General features: G+C 49.8%; 5 protein-coding genes and 1 non-coding gene across 6 annotated transcripts; 2 read left to right on the top strand and 4 right to left on the bottom strand.

Moving 5' to 3' along the window:
* Positions 1-93: 93 nt before the first annotated feature.
* NFIA_050430 (F-box domain protein) lies at positions 94-3,348 on the bottom strand (the record flags this gene model as incomplete). Its single annotated transcript, XM_001257595.1, has 2 exons — positions 94-983; positions 1,044-3,348. The coding sequence occupies 2 exons, from the start codon at positions 3,346-3,348 to the stop codon at positions 94-96; spliced, it is 3,195 nt and encodes a 1,064-aa protein (XP_001257596.1).
* A 2,535-nt stretch (positions 3,349-5,883) lies between these two features.
* NFIA_050440 (Mpv17/PMP22 family protein) lies at positions 5,884-6,667 on the bottom strand (the record flags this gene model as incomplete). The annotated part of the gene is made up of 3 exons (XM_001257596.1): positions 5,884-6,033; positions 6,123-6,440; positions 6,569-6,667. 3 exons carry the CDS (start codon positions 6,665-6,667, stop codon positions 5,884-5,886), a joined length of 567 nt encoding a protein of 188 aa, XP_001257597.1.
* Positions 6,668-7,467: 800 nt separating this feature from the next.
* On the bottom strand, positions 7,468-9,095 carry NFIA_050450 (putative iron-sulfur cluster-binding protein; the record flags this gene model as incomplete). Its single annotated transcript, XM_001257597.1, has 3 exons — positions 7,468-7,763; positions 7,826-8,146; positions 8,318-9,095. 3 exons carry the CDS (start codon positions 9,093-9,095, stop codon positions 7,468-7,470), a joined length of 1,395 nt encoding a protein of 464 aa, XP_001257598.1.
* A 2,541-nt stretch (positions 9,096-11,636) lies between these two features.
* On the top strand, positions 11,637-14,345 carry NFIA_050460 (GTPase-activating protein GYP7; the record flags this gene model as incomplete). The annotated part of the gene is made up of 4 exons (XM_001257598.1): positions 11,637-11,789; positions 11,868-13,257; positions 13,316-13,578; positions 13,629-14,345. The coding sequence occupies 4 exons, from the start codon at positions 11,637-11,639 to the stop codon at positions 14,343-14,345; spliced, it is 2,523 nt and encodes an 840-aa protein (XP_001257599.1).
* Positions 14,346-14,676: 331 nt separating this feature from the next.
* NFIA_050470 lies at positions 14,677-14,813 on the top strand. The gene has a single exon. It is a non-coding gene; the product is annotated as a tRNA-Ser (tRNA).
* A 510-nt stretch (positions 14,814-15,323) lies between these two features.
* NFIA_050480 (aminophospholipid-translocating P4-type ATPase NEO1) lies at positions 15,324-19,207 on the bottom strand (the record flags this gene model as incomplete). The annotated part of the gene is made up of 2 exons (XM_001257599.1): positions 15,324-17,293; positions 17,344-19,207. 2 exons carry the CDS (start codon positions 19,205-19,207, stop codon positions 15,324-15,326), a joined length of 3,834 nt encoding a protein of 1,277 aa, XP_001257600.1.
* Between the last annotated feature and the right edge of the window lie 203 nt (positions 19,208-19,410).

Raw genomic sequence — 19,410 nt, forward strand, 5'->3', positions numbered from 1 at the left:
CTGGCACAAAACATGGCGGCGTTACGCATGCAGACGTTGACATATAAACATAGATCTGAGAGACTCAGACAGCCTCAGTTGACGAGGAGATGCTCAAGCCCATCTCCAGCCAGAGTTGACCGACTCTTGACTGTTGATGACGGATTCAAGCAGGGACGGGCTCTTCGAGCGAAAGGCAAAGCGGCCGCTGCGCCGTTGCTCGTATCGTTCTTGTTCCCTAGTGAGCAGTGCAACCGCGGCATTTGCATCGATGCCCTCGCCAGTATCCGTGATCTTCAAGGCCCACTTGGCATCTTCTTCTTTGAAGCCGAGCTCGTGGACCATCACATGGATAGCCTGGTCGACGGGGTCGAGGACCTGAGGTCTGTAGGAAACTGGGTTCGCGGTGGGTGGTGGTGGCGGCGGAAGTAGTGACTGTGAGTACTGGACGGGTGCGGGGGGACAGTAGCGAGGAGTCAGTGACGCTGACGATGCCAATTGCTGGCTGGGTGGAGCTGGAGGTGGAGGTTGGTCGCTTGGAAGCCCCTCGAGGCGACTCATTATCATGGCATAGCTTGAGATCGGGCGCTCCTCGGCGAACGTGATTGGGTTACCAGGGTTACTCTGCTGTTGAGTGCGTCGGTTTCGCAGCTGAGCTGCGAAGACGGCTTGTCGGCGCCGATTGCTTTGGTTGCTGTCGGTCGCGTTGCTGCTTGTTTGAGACGTTTTCTCGCGGCTGGCAGAAGATCTGGAAGAGGTAGAACTGGCATTCGATAGACGTGATCCATTGAGCGACGGGCTTCCTTCCCGTACCTTGTAGGCTCGGGATACGGCTTCTTTGAGAAAAGTGGACCGGCTGATGTCGGAGTCGGAAGGCTCCCACTTTGTCAGTCCAATGGATTGCGCCGTCTGAAACGTCGCTTCAGAGTTATCGAAAGGACAAATTGAGCCAATACTTAGGACTGCCGAAGGTCCCAGCGTGAGGACATAGTATGTCCATTCCTCTATTCGCTTGTCAGTCTACGATCCCAGATAAGAAGAAGATGACAAAAAGGGACACTTACCTATCATAGCTTCTTCCTTAACCGTGTCATTTTCTGCGATGTCGAGCCCGGCAAAAACGCCAGCCTTTCGGGCCTCAGTGCGGCTGCCGTGGATGGGTTGGAGCAACACGGCAAGACAGGTCCATATTTCTGTCATGTCGTAGAGCTGACTTTGGGAAAGACCTTCCCCGTTTCCGCGCCCGAACCCCTCCGGCGGTTCGAATAGGACATTGTTCATGCCGAATGGCTCAGTGAGCGACGTGGTCACGATGCTGTTACGGTCGTGGGCCATAACGCCGCCATTCAGCCAGTCCATCTGTCCTACTATATCATTCTCCCGGTTCTTGCCGCAGCCAAAGATCCGGCAGAAAGTCCAGATTCGCCAAAAGGCGTCATCGATTTCTGCCGCTCGGGCATCATCTTTGCCTGTCAGGCCATTGATCGTTTCCTGGCGAAGGAAGGTATTGCAGCGGGCCAGGATGAGTGACTTGAGTTGAGCGAGCGTATAGATGTCTTGAGCGTAACGTTGGAGATAAAGTGTGGGAGTGTATTCGGGGACAGGAGCGTCCGGATCGACGAGAATCTGCCATTCGCTATCCCAGGGCGGGCTCATTTCACGCAATTCCCAGGCTGGAGGGGACATGCGGTAGACAGCAGTCTTCATGAGATGTAATTCATGCTGTTTGAAAACGCGGTAGTACTGCTTGGAGACGACGGCTAGATGGAAGAGATCATCAAGGGAAGAAACTTGCTCCAGTATTTTGAGGGTGATGTCGTCTGGTAATTGGACAGCAGTTGTCTTGGAGGGTTTGTGAACTGAGATGGTAATCTTGGGATATGGTGATGGCAAACCTGCATCAAGCTCATAGACCATCCTTTGGGGCAGGCCACCTTCCAATTCGAAAAGCGAGTCTGAGGTGTTTAATCGTCCTGATTTGCTCGACGCGACAAAGATCTTCTCCTCCACATTGTTCGCTCGAATTCTAGGCATCGATCGCTCAGCGACCAGTTCGTCTTCCACAAAGCTGGATGTGGAGACGAGGTCTTCGTGGCTGCGCACTTGCTTTGTCTGAAGCCGAGGGAGTTTCAATCGTAATTCTCTTTCGCTGCAAAAGGACGATGATCTCTGTCTTTGGGAGGGTACTGGCAAGCAGGGAGACTGGGCCGCTCCAGCCGTATCTTCTGCCTCATCGTGAATGGTTTCCGGGCGCGGTGGGCGCTGAGGGCGAAAGGACGGGGATTCCACTTCTGACTTCAAGCTGGAGCTGCTGAACGATCGGAGATGAGTATTGGTGTACTTGCGGCTGAATCCAGGGACGGAAAACGAGAAGGGCCCTTTATTCTTCGTTTTCTTCATTGTTTTTTGTAAATCGCGTTCTGGTTTTTCGTGACTGATTTTTTGACTCGAGTTATCTTTTGACTTGATAGAAGCAATATTTGTAGGAGGCCTTGGAGCTGGTCGAGTAGCAATCATGTCCATGTTTCCCCTGCTTATCTGCAAGGGCCCGTTGAAGATCTGTGAAGAAAACAATTGGGGCTCATTGTGGCGCTGCTCGGTGATCCCTGCAAGAAAATTCTCCAATTCCTGAGCTGCCTGGGACAGAGTTCGCTGAGAACACGAAAGTCGTGTGGCAGGACTGGCCGGGGTTGTCGTACGAGGCCGGTCGCTGGAGGGACGCTGGCAAGCCTGGAACGGACGGGGGCCTTTGTGACGAACTGACAAGGGAGCTAATGCAATCGGGGGCTCCCGAGGGAGGGGCTTGTTTCTCACTTCATCCAGTGATGGACTTTTTACGGCTAGCTTGGAGGCCGAGCCTACTAGCACGGGCGCTATATCGTCATCAAAAACTCCTGCAGCAGCGGGGGAAATGACAGAAAAGGCATCGGCTGATTTGTAGGGGCACCCGGCTAGTTCGGAGCCGAGACTTGTCACGGACGATCTTCGGCTGTAGCACGAGGAAGTTGTGTCGAAAGTGTCTTCAGACAAGGACGGAGAATCGGTTCTAGTGCCAGAATCCGAGGAATTCTGTGGGTTTTGATGATCAATCGCCTGCATGTCTGCCAGAAGAGAAAAAGGTGTCACCTTAGGGATTGTGGTGCTTATCGGAGACACCAGCGAGAAATGCGACGACAGTTCAGGGAAGAATCGAGTCCAATGATTCCCTCTTGGAGGCGACCTGTCCGATAGTGGTGAGATTGCGAAATCGTCGTCGTCCGTCCATTCGTCGTCAGATGGTCGACTCGGGGAGGGATCGCACTTTGAGATCGATGTAACGGAGTGTTCTGAATCGGACGGCGGCGCGCCTAACGGGTCTGTCGTGCTCATTTTTAAGGATGGTAGCCTTTTCAACGGCTCCTTCCCGGAGTTCAGATCTCTAACCGAGTCAAGCCAGAAGGGCTGTGCTGTGTACGGTTTACCCAAGTTCGGAAAATGCGGTGTATGATATGATCCACGGATCTGGAAAGGGCTGGAGGTTCGTGCTTAGAGCTGTACAGTTGAATCACCGAGCAGATGTGCCTTTTTCAGGCGTATACATGATCATGCAAGATAGATCCGTGGCTTCGGGACGTTCTTTGTTCTCCTTGACAATGCCACTCCGGTCTATTCCTGGGCCACTGCACTGCTCTTCCTCACCAAAGTCTCGATCCTGGACAAGTCCAGTCCTCCAGTCGCGATGGTGAAAGATCCTAATAGTAGTTTCAGGTCTTTATCAGTCGGTGTTCCTTTTCTTCCCTGGTAATTCCGAAGCTGATAGAGATCGCCTCGAAATTGCGCTATACAGGGAACAAAGAGAACAGAGAAGGAGTATCTGATGAGACCAGTTAGCATGAATCTGTTCCACATGACCACCAGATTGCTCGGTGGGAAACGAACCAGTCAAGAGGCAGATATGTACAGAGTAGGACAAAGAGGTAGCACCATCGCCTGCCAAGGGATGAGTGGTCAACAGGGAAAACGACCGGCCAGGATACAGAGTATATAGTACTGAGATGCAGTACTAGTCTGGCAATTAATTACTGCATGAATCAATTTCAAGCCCTTGTCACCACGTGCATGGCATGGGTTGGGTTCTGGCAACAATGGGTCGAACATTGTTGGTGTTGGGGGGACATATAGACTATTATGGTCTATCCAATTGTTGGAACTAATCATTCTTTTCCGCAAGCTGCTTATCCAACCAAGCTACTTCTGGTCAAAGACTGAGGGCAAAAGGTTAACTTTGCAAGGGACGATCCCTCGACAATAATCCAATGATGATAGACGATGAAGCTGGTGACACGAGGAATGACGGATGGGGGGCCAAAAAGAGACAGGCGTGACCAGTTGGTTACTAGTGGTATTTCTCATCCTGAAGGACTTTGGTGTTGTACGACTTCGAGAAAGCCTCGCTAAGCTGAATTACAATTACCGTCATTTCTAATAATATGATTCTGTCCATCAGTGCAAGAAGTATTTCTTCAAGAAACGAGGATAAAATGTGTCCTTAGAGAGGTAATAATATCGTAAAATGAACGATGCTGATTCTATCGACGTCCACACTCGTATATGCAAATACGAAAGAGGTATCTACTCCGTTGGTAAAATGAAAGAAATCAAGAACACGAAGTGATATTTCGCTTTGTCGTATCGAGTCTTTTTTTGGCATCTTCTCGGCCCTTTGTCCTCGCATTCCCCCAGGCTTGGATGCTCCGCCATCGAGCCAACGCCACTGATCGGCACTTCTGCATCTTCAGGACGTCGGCCCCCGGTCCACTCCATCCTTGCGCATCGTATTAGCTCCTTGGTTGACTGGCTGCAGTCGTGCTAGAGTCCTTATCAACCTTGCTGGATTTCAGGAGGATTTCAGTTCAGGCCATCATGATACGGGATCTTGCTCAACTCTAGAGTCACTAGCCTAGTGTTCTGGGGGCCACACAGATAAGCCTGGGGCGTTGCTATCCTTATGGCAGTTTGGCTGTCCATCCAGCTATCAGTTGGTAACTTGAGCCTTTTTGGAACAATGACATTATCCCGTCCCTCTCTATTTATTTATATAATAACTCTGCCATGTCAACCAGCTGATCACCTCCCCTGCCGAGTTTGGCCACATTCCTACCGCTTACCTGCATCTTCCTCGCATGACGGAGACCAGGCATGACCCATGGAATTCGAGAATGATTCATCACGAACTGGAGTTCATCCTTCGGAATAGGAGACCTCCAGTCTCCAAAACTGTTAGGATGTAGACATACTGCGACCAGATCTATTTCGTTTGTTCGTAAGCCCACCTTAGATCCGCTCCGTTGTTGAAGACGTCACTCCGTACAGCCTACATCGACCAAACGACTGAACAACCAACTGGCCCCAACACTCCGCAATCGTCGGTAGAACTCCAAGGGGCAACGTATTGTTGGCGATCGACTAGATCAAATAACCTTACCGTCGCAGTAAGGCGTTTTCGGGAAGTGAATCTGAACTAATGGGCGTGTCTCACATACATTCGAGTCAAGCTCAATTGCTGAGGTGATCGCGGAAGGGTGCAGGAAGTGAGTATCCCGTCTGAGCTCAGCAGTTTTGCTGAAGCCAGTCATGGATATTCGCCTCTGGCCCTTGTTGGATGATGTGCATCAGCGTTATTAGACGGAAGTCGATTTAATTAAGGCTTAATCTTACGTAGATCCTAGATAAAATATGATGGCCACGGATGACCAGATAGGATAGTTGGTACTATTTGTTGTCGAAATTCTATCCAACTTCAGCCCCCAACGGCCCCATACCAACCAACACCAACCCAACATCCTTTCAGTCTATTCTTGTCTACAACCAGAGCACAGGGCCAACAATTGCTGCACCATGAATCTGCCTTATCTGGGGCCAACATCACCCAGACATCAGACTCAGATAAACCGCCCAGATGACGCCAAACAAACTACCAACAAGCAATCGCCTGTCTGCGGGTACAACCGTGAAGATGAGAATCGATACAAGAGGCCAGAGCTTGAATCCAGCAAGCATGATGGGCCAAAAGTCCTGTCGGTGCATCAGACCTGGGTAATACCCTCGCTACGGTAGCAGAGAAAAAAGAATACACCCGAAGAGAGTAGCAGCAGTGAACTTACATTCTGAATCTGTGCCTTGACGACCTCAAAATCCTGTCCCCGTAAAAGCCCCATCGTCATAATGAAGGCGACAGTGTTGATCGCGGCGCCGACTGTCTGATCAATCACGACTTTTGCTACGATATTCTTCACGTTCAACTTTTGCTTCCCCTGCTTCGAGCCATTCTTCTCAGCAGTAGACTTGGTGACAGACGTATCCTCACTCGAGCCCGGAAACCTCGATTCCAGGCCCTCAAGCCAGACGTACGTCAGCGGCGAGAGTGCAAACGCACATGTCGTGAACTGGAACAAGGCCTGGAGGTCAAGTTCGAAGGGTGTCTACCTTGTGCGAATCATCGCCATCGCTCGTCAGAATCGACATCATTCCATTTCATGTTAATGGAATTGTGCATGGTTGGTTGCTAGCAAGGATATGAATAAGACAACATGAGATCGAATCCACGTACCTGATCTCTCCATGCTCTGATTCCTTGCGCAAGGACATTCGAACCCGCATTTACGAGCGCAGCCTGCAAGGTTGCCGTTGCAATCGGGGGTAGAGACATATCTGGCAATGCGCGAGATAGATGAGATGCGCAAGCGACCCGGTAAATACGAGTTACCCCTTGTAAATAGAGTAGTGGACTGGGGAGTCAAACAGGAGGCTTGGCTCTATTTTTGCATAGATCAGCACCTAGTCAAATCTAGTCTTTTTGTGCGAGATACGAACCAGGGGAAATCTTTGGCGCACTTACTGCAGACTACTTGGGAAGCTCGTGTTGCGTGGGTTGGCTCTGTCTGCGGTAATGATGTCAACTGGCAAGGCTCGAATTGTTCTGGGCCTGGTGAGCTAAAAATACTATAGAAATTCAGATGAAAAATTTCGTGTTCACCTCTTTTAGCCAATGGACCAGATGGGTGGATCAAGCGTTATGAACTTACGGACACTTTGATCGAAGTGATCGGGAAGAAGAACACGAGGTTACGAGGATGCTTGATGTTGTACAAGAGAGGTACTTGAATTTTGATCTCTTCGATAATCAGGAGGTGGAGTTGGTGAGTAGATCAGGGCTCCAGATAGGTCCCTGGTACCCGAAATAGTGGAGAAATGGATATGCGGAAAAGGGAAAGTTGACACGTCGTAGTACGGAGAGGAGACTCAAAAAGTCAGTGAAGAATGTGTCAATTCAGGATGTTGATTGGTGGCTGGCTTTTCGTTGCCAATATAGTACCTCTGTGGTCCCATCACAATCGATTAAAAAACAGGAAAGAGATGCTCCCAAGTTACGGATCTAGTAGGGAACTGCCTTGATTATGCATTGGTTCAAGATATCTGCGAGTATCGCTGCTTGTAGCTCGCTCAGTGCTATGCTATGCCTACTACTTGATTGATCGCTTCAACGCGGAGACGGCTACCAGGCCAGACTTGGGAATTTCTCGCCATGGCATTCGAGCTCTCTGCAAACTGAGATGAGTCAGTGAAGCTACTCTTGATCATCCGGCTCCGAATTTGCGACCAAGGGGTTATCGACTTACGTCGGTCGGCCTCCTGGGACTTTGGCGTCATTCGCGGCTGCCTCATCGCAGGATGCACTTCCATCCCTTGCAGCTTTTCGAGCTTAGTATGCCTTTTCAGCTGCTCGAGGATCACCTTTTGCAGATCTATTCAACATAAGCATCAGTGTTCTCCAAATATGGATACTGAGAGCCAGGTAGAGACGAACTCCACTTTCCCAAGCGAGAGCGAAAATCCCTATCTTCTGTTGTCGTTGCGGTCACACCTCCCTGGGAGCTATCCTCAGCCCCTCTGGCTCGTAACTGATACTGGCTCTCCAATTCGGCAACTTGTTCCGTTATCATCTCAATGAGCTTATCTGAAATCAACTGAGAATTGACATCGCCATCCGTGTTCTGGAAGCAGTACAGATCATATCGAACCAGCGTCTTTCGCTCAGACGCCGGATGGAAGCTGAGCGAGTACCAATATCTGGTATCCTTGATGATATGAAACGAGACATTGGGAAATATCAGAACATCAGGGTCTCCTGCAGTCTTCCTGTTCAAATAATGCTTAACTCTCACCAGCAGGGATGAGCGCACAAGTCGCGCAAGTCCGGGCAATATTGCAGTAGTACTGAACTGCTTCTCAGATACGACTTGTGCGGAAAATCATCAGGGTCCATTGAGGCTAAAGATGGCAACAGGGCAGAACTTACCAGCCATTTTCCAATTGAATACTCCTTCGATAGCCTTACCCCCAATCCACCGTGACTGAGCTTTAGGCCCATTACGTTTCACGAAGTCCGTCAGACGGTCGGTCTCTAGCAGTTCACCTGGTGCATCCGCTTCGAGATTCACAAAGATGAAGCCGTCGGTGCTCTGTTGAACATGAATAGCAAACAGACCATTCTGTGATTTATCGAAGCCAAGTATATTTTCAAAATGAGGGGCTTTGATAAGCTCGCCTTTCGTGTTGTAGCTCCAGCCATGGTAGCGACATCCGAGAACGGTAGAACCTCCTCGCTCTTTATTCGCGACCGTGTACGCTCTATGGCGACAAACATTGTGGAAAGCTCTAATCTCACCATCTTTGCCCAGGATGAGGAAGAATGGGAAGCCGGCCACTTCGAAGGACTGATAATCGCCAGGTTTCGTGAACTGGCTGCGGTGAGAAAGATACAGCCATGACTGTGATCCACAAGTGTTAAGAGATCTGAATTTCGAACCCGGAGCATGTTTGTTCGGGCTTACCTTGCTGAACACCGCGCGCCGTTCGAGTTCAAAGATATCATTGCTATTCAGCCAGTTTTCAGGAAAATCCGATTCCTTGGAGACAGCTTGTCTGTTGTCGGCCTCTGGGACTTGAGGGAATGACTCAGATCGTCCTATGAGGAGCGTCTTCGGGTATACCCCACGGGGCCAGGCTCGACATAGGAAGACGATGGCAGTCAACAGTGCCACAAGTATTGGTGTAGGCGGGGTCAGAGCCTCCATGGCGATTCTCCAGCGATTTCTCCTGTGGTCAACCCCGCAGCGTCGGGGAGCCGTTGAAGCATTTAAAGGACAGCAACTTTGATGACCCCAAGGAAGGTCAACTCCATTCGTTACCTGATGGGGTGCATGAAGAGACTAGACTCGTTGTACAACTGTGAGTCAACCCTATAAGTCAGCAGGCTTGCTGCATATCTTTCCAGATTTGGTGGGCTTTTCCGGTGTACAGCTGTTTCATGCGAGGGTTGCAGTTGAGAAATGACTGTTAGTCTTTGCTGAAGCTGAAGGCGATTCTGATACGTTGGACACGACATGTATGAGTCTATGCTAGTACTAACGGATACTTATGAACAAACATGCAAATCTAACAGCCGTGTCTACTATGCGGCCGCTCCGACCTGCTCGGCATTTATCTCTGATTCCTTCAATCTGGGTGCGGAGAGATCATGGCTTGCGCTTTCCGCAGCGTGCTGCTGGCACACCAGCTCAAAGACTCTGTCTTGATAGACTGTGACGCATTAAAACAGTTTTCCACATCAAGCTTAGCGGGCGTCAATCTTATACTCACATGAAACTCCGTTCTCCTTCTCTGGATTCAGGATGCCTTCGCTGTATACGCCCTTTTCCAAATTACCTTGCGCTTTCTCGCAAAGCTCATAGTCCTCCATCGCAACCTGTCGAACGAATTGGTAATACTCCTCAAATTTATTCCCCGACTCTCTGTGGTAATAGTCAAATTCCATCCTTGTCTGGCTTGGATCTTCAGCCGGACAGACACGGAACGAGGACATGCCTCCGCCATAAACGTTGAGAGTGCAGTTGGGGAAGAAATACAAGAACAGTCCGTCGTCCGGTTTCTTGGGATCAGCGACATGCTGGGAGAAGTTCTGGTGATTGTTGACAGTATAGAATGTCGGGGGATAATAGATAGAGAACGAGGGATGTGTGTATTGACAATGTAGGCATTCCTGATAACCATCGACCCTATTTGGTCTCCGTCAGAGAGATTTTGATAGCCAAAGGGAGGATCTTCCTCACATCGTCTTCCAGTTGAAGTGCCCTTCATATTTGATGCTGCGCCTGTATGGCAGCTTGGTGAAGTCCACCCTTCCTAGCAATGCCTCGAGACCCGGAAAGTACTCCTCAAAGTTTGGAGCTTCGTCCGACAATGTACTAAAGACGAGACCAGTAGGTGTGACATAAGAGCGAAGCGTTCTGCCCTAAAAAATGATGAGCATCCACAATATGGTGCGCAGGAACGAGCAGAGCGTACTGTCCTCACACTGACGACCTGAATCTCATCTGGACCAGGGAAAGTCGCGTCTCCAGAGCTTCGAAAGGCGAGAATCGACTGCTGGGCGATTTCATACTCGACTTTCTCTCCTATGGTCAAGAACCTTGTCACAGGTCCGAGTAGATACCATGACTATGCGGTTATAAGACATTTTTGTACCATTCACACGGGCAGCGTCATATACCTTGTTGAAGATTGCCCTGCGCTCGAGCTGATAGAGCGGCTGGCTGCAATACCAATTAGCTGGAAGAGTTCGTGCTAACTCAGGCATTTTTGAGCATTTAGCAAATACATCCGGCCATCTGGTGTTTCTTCTATCCTTTTAAGCTCCTTATCTCTGGACATTGCAACCAACTTACTGTCCTGTTGTAGCAGAAGAAAGGAAGATGTCCAATTGGATGGGTATATCGTTTCCTTAAGGGGTTATAAGATCCCTTAAGCCTCTTGCTATATCACACAGAATCTTAGGTAATTAACTTCGCTGTGGGCGAATGATCAATGAAGCATATGCATACGAGGGTGTCTGTCCTGCTGATAGGACCAGTGGTTGCATCCAGACGAATCACAGTAAGGTACGTAACATCATTTGATAGCAGGGATCTCTCCTTGCAAAGGATGGTCAAAGAATAGGCAGCAGAGGCTACATAAAGGAAGATGAAACATGTTACTACTCAGTGAGGTGTACAAAGGTAAGGACTCAGGAAAGGCTGAAGACAAAGATGTACAGCATGAACTGACACGTCTTTCAGGAATAAAAAGGAAAAATCTCTTCCAAATAGAGTATCCTCGATACAAATCCGGTTCTCCTTTCTCTGTAGCCGAACTGATGTTGACTGTATCATACAACAACAATGATGATCTTTTCAAGGTCGAATGTTTTGCTGCTGCCTACTGTGGGCTTGTGTGGCGATGGAGAGTGCTCTCGGAAAAGTACCTCTTCAAAACATATTGCAAATATCATCAGAGACTCAAGAAAGTACTCTAAGGGATAGTAAAGTGACGAATATTCAGCATCAAACTATTCCTCTAGTGTTTTGTGGATTTGATTATCTTTGAAGTGGGACAATCAATCAATAATCAGGTGCCCCACGATTACGTCGTGATCTCATTCTCCGCGCTCAGTCATTGCTTTTGATTTCACCAGCTTCATTCACTCAATAGGAAAAGAACAAATCCAAATCACAGTCTTTCGCATGATGAGCACTTTTCTCTGAAATACATCTCATCAAGCTCCAAATCTGCCATCAAGAATGGCGGGCTCCGGCACCAGATTCACTCCTCCTCCTTCGCCGCCGTCACCGACGGCGTCCTTCTACGATGTCAGCGACGCCGAGGAGGATGAATACAATAGCATCTCCTCCACATCAGGGAGGGGGGTGAAGCTTTTGTTCTCTAAGAGCAAGGTTAGTCTTGACAGATCTAAGAGAACTTTCGCATAAAAGGCCAGAGCTGACCTTCCGCTGTCTTCCTGAGTATTGCAGGTATACGTCCATCCGACTCCTTCCTCCAAGGACAATATCCCTGGCTTTATCGCTCTGCTCCAACAAAAACCAGCTCCTACTACGAGCAGCAATATCGCATCAACAAATAGCGCTAACACCACCGCCGACCTCTCCTCATACCTCCTTGCCTGGGTCCCCGAGTCATCCCTCGGCGACGCCTACAGTACCTATGTCAAAGTCGACCTGTCTGGTGACTCTTCACCCCCGAAGCAACGATATCTGGTACCACCGCTCCCGACTACAACTACATATAAAGATCCTATAGGTCTATATGCGTTCGCCGTACCGCTATCCGAAATTTATTCGCTGCTAGTGCGACCTCCTAGCTTGGGTTGGTGGTTTGGTAGCCTGGTGATCAATACCCGGGCTGGTGATAGTTTCCCGGCGCTGTTCTTTCACGATAGTGAATGCGAATCAACGATACTGCAGAAGAAAAAAAGGACAAGGGAAAGTTTTGACCCGTTTGGTGAAAATGGTGGCCTATTCTGGGGCGGTGACGAGGTTCTGCGGTGGCTCCGGAAATTCGTTGAGGTGCAGCGCTCGTCTGTCGACAACAGTGTCTATCTGATCAATCCCTCGGAAGAGGACCGCATATCTTTCGCACGGCCACTCAGCAGTTATGACGGATCAGTAACTAAGCAAGGGCACGATGCAGCTGCTGGCCCACATCAACCCGGTGGCAGTGGGGAACGAGATGCCGGAATGGATCCCTTTATGAAAGCACTCAAGGAAACTAGATGGAAGGTCCTTGAGCAGCTCAGCAAGATTACCACATTCACAAGGCGGACGGCGAACGAACTTGCCGATAACACCATGATCCCTCCGCAAGTCCGTCGCCTGATGAAGACTCCTGAGATTCAGACCTTGCAGGATGAGTTCGATAGCGCCAGGCTCTACTTGGCTCGGTGGGCCATGAGTATTGCTGAGCAGAGTGAACGAGAAAGGGCTCAGCGCATATGGACTGCACGGGATGTCCTGGAAATGGAAAATAGCTCTGTGGGTGATTTTGAAATTTTGGAGCTTGAAACTGGAACAATGGCGATTCAGGAACGACGCAGAATTGTCACTTTGCAGGAATGGGAGGGCTTCTTTGATGCCACCACGGGAAGGCTCAACGTTACTGTAGACGAAGTGAAGGAGAGAATTTTCCACGGGGGCCTTGATTCAAATGATGGGGTCAGAAAGGAGGCATGGCTTTTCCTTCTCGGAGTGTACCCTTGGGACAGCAGCCGCGACGAGCGTCAAGCTCTGATGAATTCCAAACGGGATGAATACATCCGGCTAAAGGGTGCTTGGTGGGAGAGAATGGTTGAGGGTTCTTCCACTACCGAGCAGTATGAGTGGTGGAAAGAGCAGAAAAACCGCATAGGTATGCTTGCTTCCCTTGGAGGCATTTGTGAATTCAGCTGCTAACATATCGGTATCAGAAAAAGATGTGCATCGTACAGATCGCACGATACCTCTCTTTGCAGGAGAAGATATCCCTCATCCCGATCCAGACTCCCCCTTTGCGGACGTAGGGACGAACGTACATCTAGAGCAGATGAAGGACATGCTTCTCACCTACAACGAATACAATCCTGACCTGGGCTATGTTCAAGGAATGAGTGACCTCTTAGCGCCAATTTACGCGGTCATGCAGGACGATGCAGTCGCATTCTGGGCCTTTGTTGGATTCATGGACAGAATGGTAAATCCCACACATATCCGCCCCAAATCAACACTGCTTACACAGACCAGGAACGGAATTTCCTTCGCGATCAGTCTGGCATGCGCGCCCAGCTCCTAACCCTAGATCACCTGGTACAACTTATGGACCCCCAGTTATACCTCCATCTCCAATCCGCCGACAGCACGAACTTCTTCTTCTTTTTCCGGATGCTCCTTGTCTGGTACAAGCGCGAGTTCGAATGGGTAGACGTCCTACGTCTCTGGGAGACATTATGGACCGACTATTTCTCCAGCAGCTTCCACCTCTTTGTCGCGTTAGCAATCCTAGAAAAACATCGCGACGTAATCATGGACCACCTGAAACATTTTGATGAAGTTCTTAAATACGGTAAGCACGTCACCTCTACCCTAACGCATGTGACCACCCTATTAATCAACCTAAAAGTCAACGAGCTCTCAAACACCATGGAGCTCGTCCCCATTCTCACCCGCGCAGAATCCCTTTTCCGTCGCTTCGAACGCACAGTTGAAGCAATAGACAAGAAGAATAACTTCCCCGCTCCATCAACCCATCAACGAAAACCCACGCAGGAGTCTGCTTTGAACAAGGGCAAGTCGCCGCAACGGCCACAAAGCGTCGCATACAGCAGTGGTGTCAGTGCCGGTCCGGCGAGTAGTAGTGCTGCCGGAGATAATGCCGAGTCCAAGGTTATCTCGCCCGAATTGAGGCAGCTTCTGAGCAAGGAAATTCTGTGGAAACAGCCGCATCCAACCAGTTCAAAGTGAGCTGCCGCAGCGACCTTATTTAGTCGTCATATTTGCATCTTTAATCGGCTTGGGTTGGGCTCATATCTGTACTGGTTGAGGAGAATCTCCGTTTGGGTTGGGCTTGGGACGGTTGGCGTTATTCCTTTCCTCTCCACAGCGTTTTTTTGCTATGATGCTATCTCCACGATTAACTATCTGAAACCATCATAAATGACCATGATTCTCAACTATGGAGCACGTTCAGGCGGTAGTTTCTCCCCGTCGGCTGAGGTTGCTTTGTCTGCTGCGTATACAAAAGTAGTCCGTGTCGCATCTAGATCGGTTATACGTCGTATATTAAGCACCATTGGACACTTTGGCCGAGTGGTTAAGGCGCAGGCCTGCTAAGCCTGTGGGTTCGCCCGCCTGGTATGTTCCACTACGATGTTCGAATAAAAATATCAGTCTCTAACAATCTACAACAGGGTTCGAATCCCAGAGGTGTCGTCCGCAATATCTTTTTTCATTTTTGCCTTTTTATCACCTTTCTTTTTTCATCCGAATGGCTATGGTCTTGGTTATTACTACTCCATACCTAGAAAGTAAATTATCTGGTATATATTTGATTGAGTTATATTTCGACTTGGTGGGTTGTGGATATTAAGAGTGCTACTCCATAGTCTCCCGCATAGCTCGATATATATATTTATATGCGCGTGTGTAACCAACAGCGACCTCTTCAGCATGGCCACGTTAGGCCTGTTCTGTCTTACATCGCATGTACACAGAACATTCATCAGATCACAAGTGAAATTCTATGCAGGGTTTATATACCAACAACACAAACTGAAGGGAAATGGTATAGGATCAATGCTCGATGAATGCTAATGAGGATAGTACAGAGAATTATATGACATTCAGGAAACCGCGACTCCTCTACCTGGAAAAGTCGAGAAACGACTAAGGAAAAAGGGCAATGAGATAGGGCGTCGTGACAAGGGATATCAGTGAAGGCAATCAACCCCGAACTTTACGATAACTAGGAGGTTTCCAGGACCGTTGGATCAGTTTAGCTGCCCAGACGGGGATCACGGAGACGGCGCAGACGGCGACCACACGCCAGACCCAATCGACGGTGATGACGTATTCGAGGTCGAAGTAGTCGCCCAGAAAGGGGACGCTGGCGGCATAGACCAGACCTGTACCGATAAGGCAGAAGATCATTACGGGGTGCCAGGTGGTGATGGCAATAGCGACCATCAGCAGCTCGTTAATGACGAGGGCTGTGAACGAGACGCTGATCAACCGCGGCCCTGAGATGGTGTTCAGCAAGATCTGCGAGAGCCCCTGGATTACGGCACCCTGATAAACTGACACAAGCACCCAGCCGAAGAAAGAGCGATAGCTGAGACTGCGACCGGACTTGAGTTCTTTGTATAGTTCGGGGTAGAGGTTGGCCAGGTGCTCGTCAACGTCACGGTCGAAAACGAGCGAGAAGACAGGGGCATTCGTGTAGACCGTCGCGTAGCCGACCATCAGCCAATTGATGAACAGACCCTTGGGGTCAAAATGGCTTGCAATGCTGTACATGGTCTGGCAAGCGCTAATGATGAGGCCACGATGCATGATGAATTGCGCCAATTTGGCGGATCTTTTGTATGAATTGCGGCCGTGCCAAACGAGGAGCTTTGTAAGGTGGTGGAAGTGCGTGATGCTAAAGTCGGCGGCCAACGAGGCCTGACGACCCTCCTTGCCGACAATACCAATTCCAACATCGGCTGCTTGGATCATGGAGACATCATTGCCGCCATCACCGATACAGCAAACTCGTTTCTTAGTGTATTGACGAATCAACTCCGCGACTTCAGCTTTTTGAGTCGGAGAGCATCGACATGCAACCACAGCCGGTAGCAGAACGGCCACAGATATGAATGCCGACCGGAACTGACCAAGCATCAGCGACAGCGACTCGCCATCGATGAGCAGACAGCAATCGGTTTTATTTCGCAAAAAGTCCAACGCCTCTTGGGCGGCAGACGGGTCCTTCACTTTGGCGACGGTGTGGATGTATTGGCCTCGAGCTACCAACTTGGCGGAGATTGCGACACAACGTGCAGTCTCGACTTTATCTCCGGTCAACATCCAAATTTTGACACCAGCGTTGCGAAGAAGCTCTAGTGATGGTTTTACATCTCTCTGCAGACGATCTTCCACACCAGTCACGCCGAGAAGCTCCAGGTCACGCTCAAGGTGCTCGCTGACAACCTTGGCCATCCCGACGTCGCGTCCTTGCAATGCAAGCGAGGCCTGCTTGTACTTTGCAGAGAACTCCTGGAAGTGCTGCAAGGATAGCCGTTTCCTACCAATTACAAGGGTACGCAGACCCTCCCGAGCCATATTTGCAGTTTCCTCGTCGAGCCAGTCGTTTGCTGCAACGATGCTGGACATAACAGTATCTGCGCCTTTCTGATAGAACCAGATTTCGGTATCTTCGTTCGAAGACTCTAGGATCGAGTTGGCGGTTTCGAATTGTACGATGATACCCATCCGCTTGCTGTCCGAGGTGAAAGGGAAAATTTCAAGGATGCGAACACGAACGACAACACTGCCTGTCTCGGTCGTTTCCAGGACAATGGATTGCCGGTCACGGTATGACAACTTCAGACCGACCTCCTCGGTGTACTTGACAATGGCAATCTCATCTGGCGATGACGCTTGATAATTCGTGACTTTCACACCATCTTCTTCGTCGGTCGTGGGAGTGACATTATGACATAGAGCCAGCGCCAGGACAATATCACGAACGCGCGACCCAATCTCTCGCCTTGTACGAGGAGCTGCCCCAAGACCTGCTTGGGCTCCGAATGCAGCTGAAGGTGTGGTCAAGGTATTGCCAGCGAAGGCTTGCCGAACAAATGACGCCACTTCCTCCATAGCGTCGTTTGCATAAGAGACCGTACCGACATGGATCTTTTTCAGCTCCATTTCTAAGACAGTCAGTAACGCAATTCGACTGTTAACATGTATGAAATCTTACCGTTCTGAGTAAGGGTACCAGTCTTATCAGAAAGGAGATACTCAATTCTACCAAGATCCTCGGGTATCGTACTTGTTCTGACAACGGTCCCAGGAATATCTTTGTCTCGCTGAATGAATCTGCTATACACAGATTTCGCCATGTCCAAGTTGACTCGCAAGCTCATGGGAATGATTGTTGAGAATAGGATAAGGTAAATCATGATTGCGATGTACCATTCTTTGTCGTTGTTTGGTTGAAAACCCTCCAGAGCTACCAGGATGATTGATAGAGTGAGGGTCAACGCGCATAAGATCTTGGTCAGGTTATTGATCTCATATTCCAGAAGACCCACTTTTGAACGAGATGGCGATGTAGAGAGAGCTGCTCGTGTTTGTGAGCCAGTGTAGATAATGACGGCATACGTTATTGTATTGGATGCCAGGACCGTGTTTGCCCACGCCGTGTTGTCGATTGAGAGGGGCGCAGAATTGGCTTGCCGATCCTCGCTGCTCGCTCCGCCGCCAGTCTGCGCTTTGTCGACGTGGGGATCGTAGAACCCTGACTGTGAGTCAAGTTCAATAGTGCCAAGAAACTCATTGACTCGCTTGTCCGGTGCGCTGGCGGTGACCTTGAGTCTAGTGAAATCCCGGAGTCGCAGGGACTGAGATAGGACCGAAGGCAAGCGTAGTTTCCAGTCAGTTTCACCGTCCAGCTGGTCAGTACGGATGAATGTGTCACTAGTAGAAGAAGTATCAATTTCATCCGCGGCGGCACTTGAACTAGGCTCAACCTCGGACGGTTGAACTGATTCTTGGTCGGGTCGCATAAGATCCGCGGCAATCTCAGCTGAAGAGCTTCGCCGCGCAGTGACAGAGTCATTGGAGATAGTCTTCAAGATCACCACATCCGCGGGAAGGCGCTGGTTTCTGCGAACCTTGAGAACGTCACCGACTTTCAGGTCCCTAGACTTCTTAGTGATCTCGAATACTTTGTCGGCATCCGAATCATTATTTGCAGGTGTCGCAAACGCCCTTCTGCCCACGGGCCTGTCAAAGGACAACACTGAGAACTCTTCGGAGTTGGCTTCGGCATCTCGTCTTCGCCGGCCAATATCATCCAAGGCTTCTTTTCCCAAGGATATCGAGACGACGAAAGCTAGAGGCGCGATGTAGGACGACATGTACCCGATGCGAAGCACGGGAATGATCTGCGAAAGAGCCACAAGCAAAAAATAGATGTTGAAGAAGAAAGAAAACTCATTGTATAGTGTGCGTGGTAGGAAGCTCCAAGGGGTATATTTGGCATTGGAAACGATGTTCGCTGGGTACTTCGACCTTTGCGCTTGCCCGACGAACACTTCCCGAGGAGGCTTGGTTGCATTATTTTCATCGTTCCTGCGAGACCAGCTCGACGGACCCGAGAAGATGTTGGCTGCTTTGAAACCGAAAAACCGTGACCGAGAACCCCCTCGTCGAATTGATCCATCACCCGCAAACGAGCGGGTTGAGCTCCGCCGGGGATTGTCGAGCAGCGGAGCATCGTCATCAGTGAAATTGCGTGAGCTCGCGTGCGAGCTGCGGAGAGCCTCTCCTTCTCGATCTTCCAGTAAACCGTGTGTATCCTCTTCTGAAGCCCTGTTCCGTATGCCGGAAGCACTACGCTTCCACCCTCGACTTCCACCACCAACCCGCAAATTCCTCAAAGCAATCCCTGAACCATAGCCTCTTTGTCGCGTTGTTTCATCTTTTGATAGCCGAGGAGATTTATGAATGGTCGCCGTGGTCGGATCCAACTCCTCCAAATCAAGGTCGTCATCGGATCCGGAATCACCAGCAAGGCTGGCGCGGTCGTGAGCATGAAGGTACTCGGATGATGAAGGCATTGTAGGTATGATGCGCAGTGATATTGACTGTGCTTCCCATATGAAGCGGCGATTCCGGATCTTCCTCGCAAATTATATTTAGATCAGGATCCTATCTCACGGTAAGTGGCATTTCAGGCCCGCATTGTTATTGTACTTGTCGCTGAGAAGAAAGTAGATGGCGTTCAACAGCGCGCCAGGAAGTAAGAAGCCGAAATCCAGGA

Source organism: Aspergillus fischeri, genomic scaffold (genome assembly GCF_000149645.3).
Source record: "Aspergillus fischeri NRRL 181 1099437636266 genomic scaffold, whole genome shotgun sequence".
Lineage (NCBI taxonomy): Eukaryota > Fungi > Ascomycota > Eurotiomycetes > Eurotiales > Aspergillaceae > Aspergillus > Aspergillus fischeri.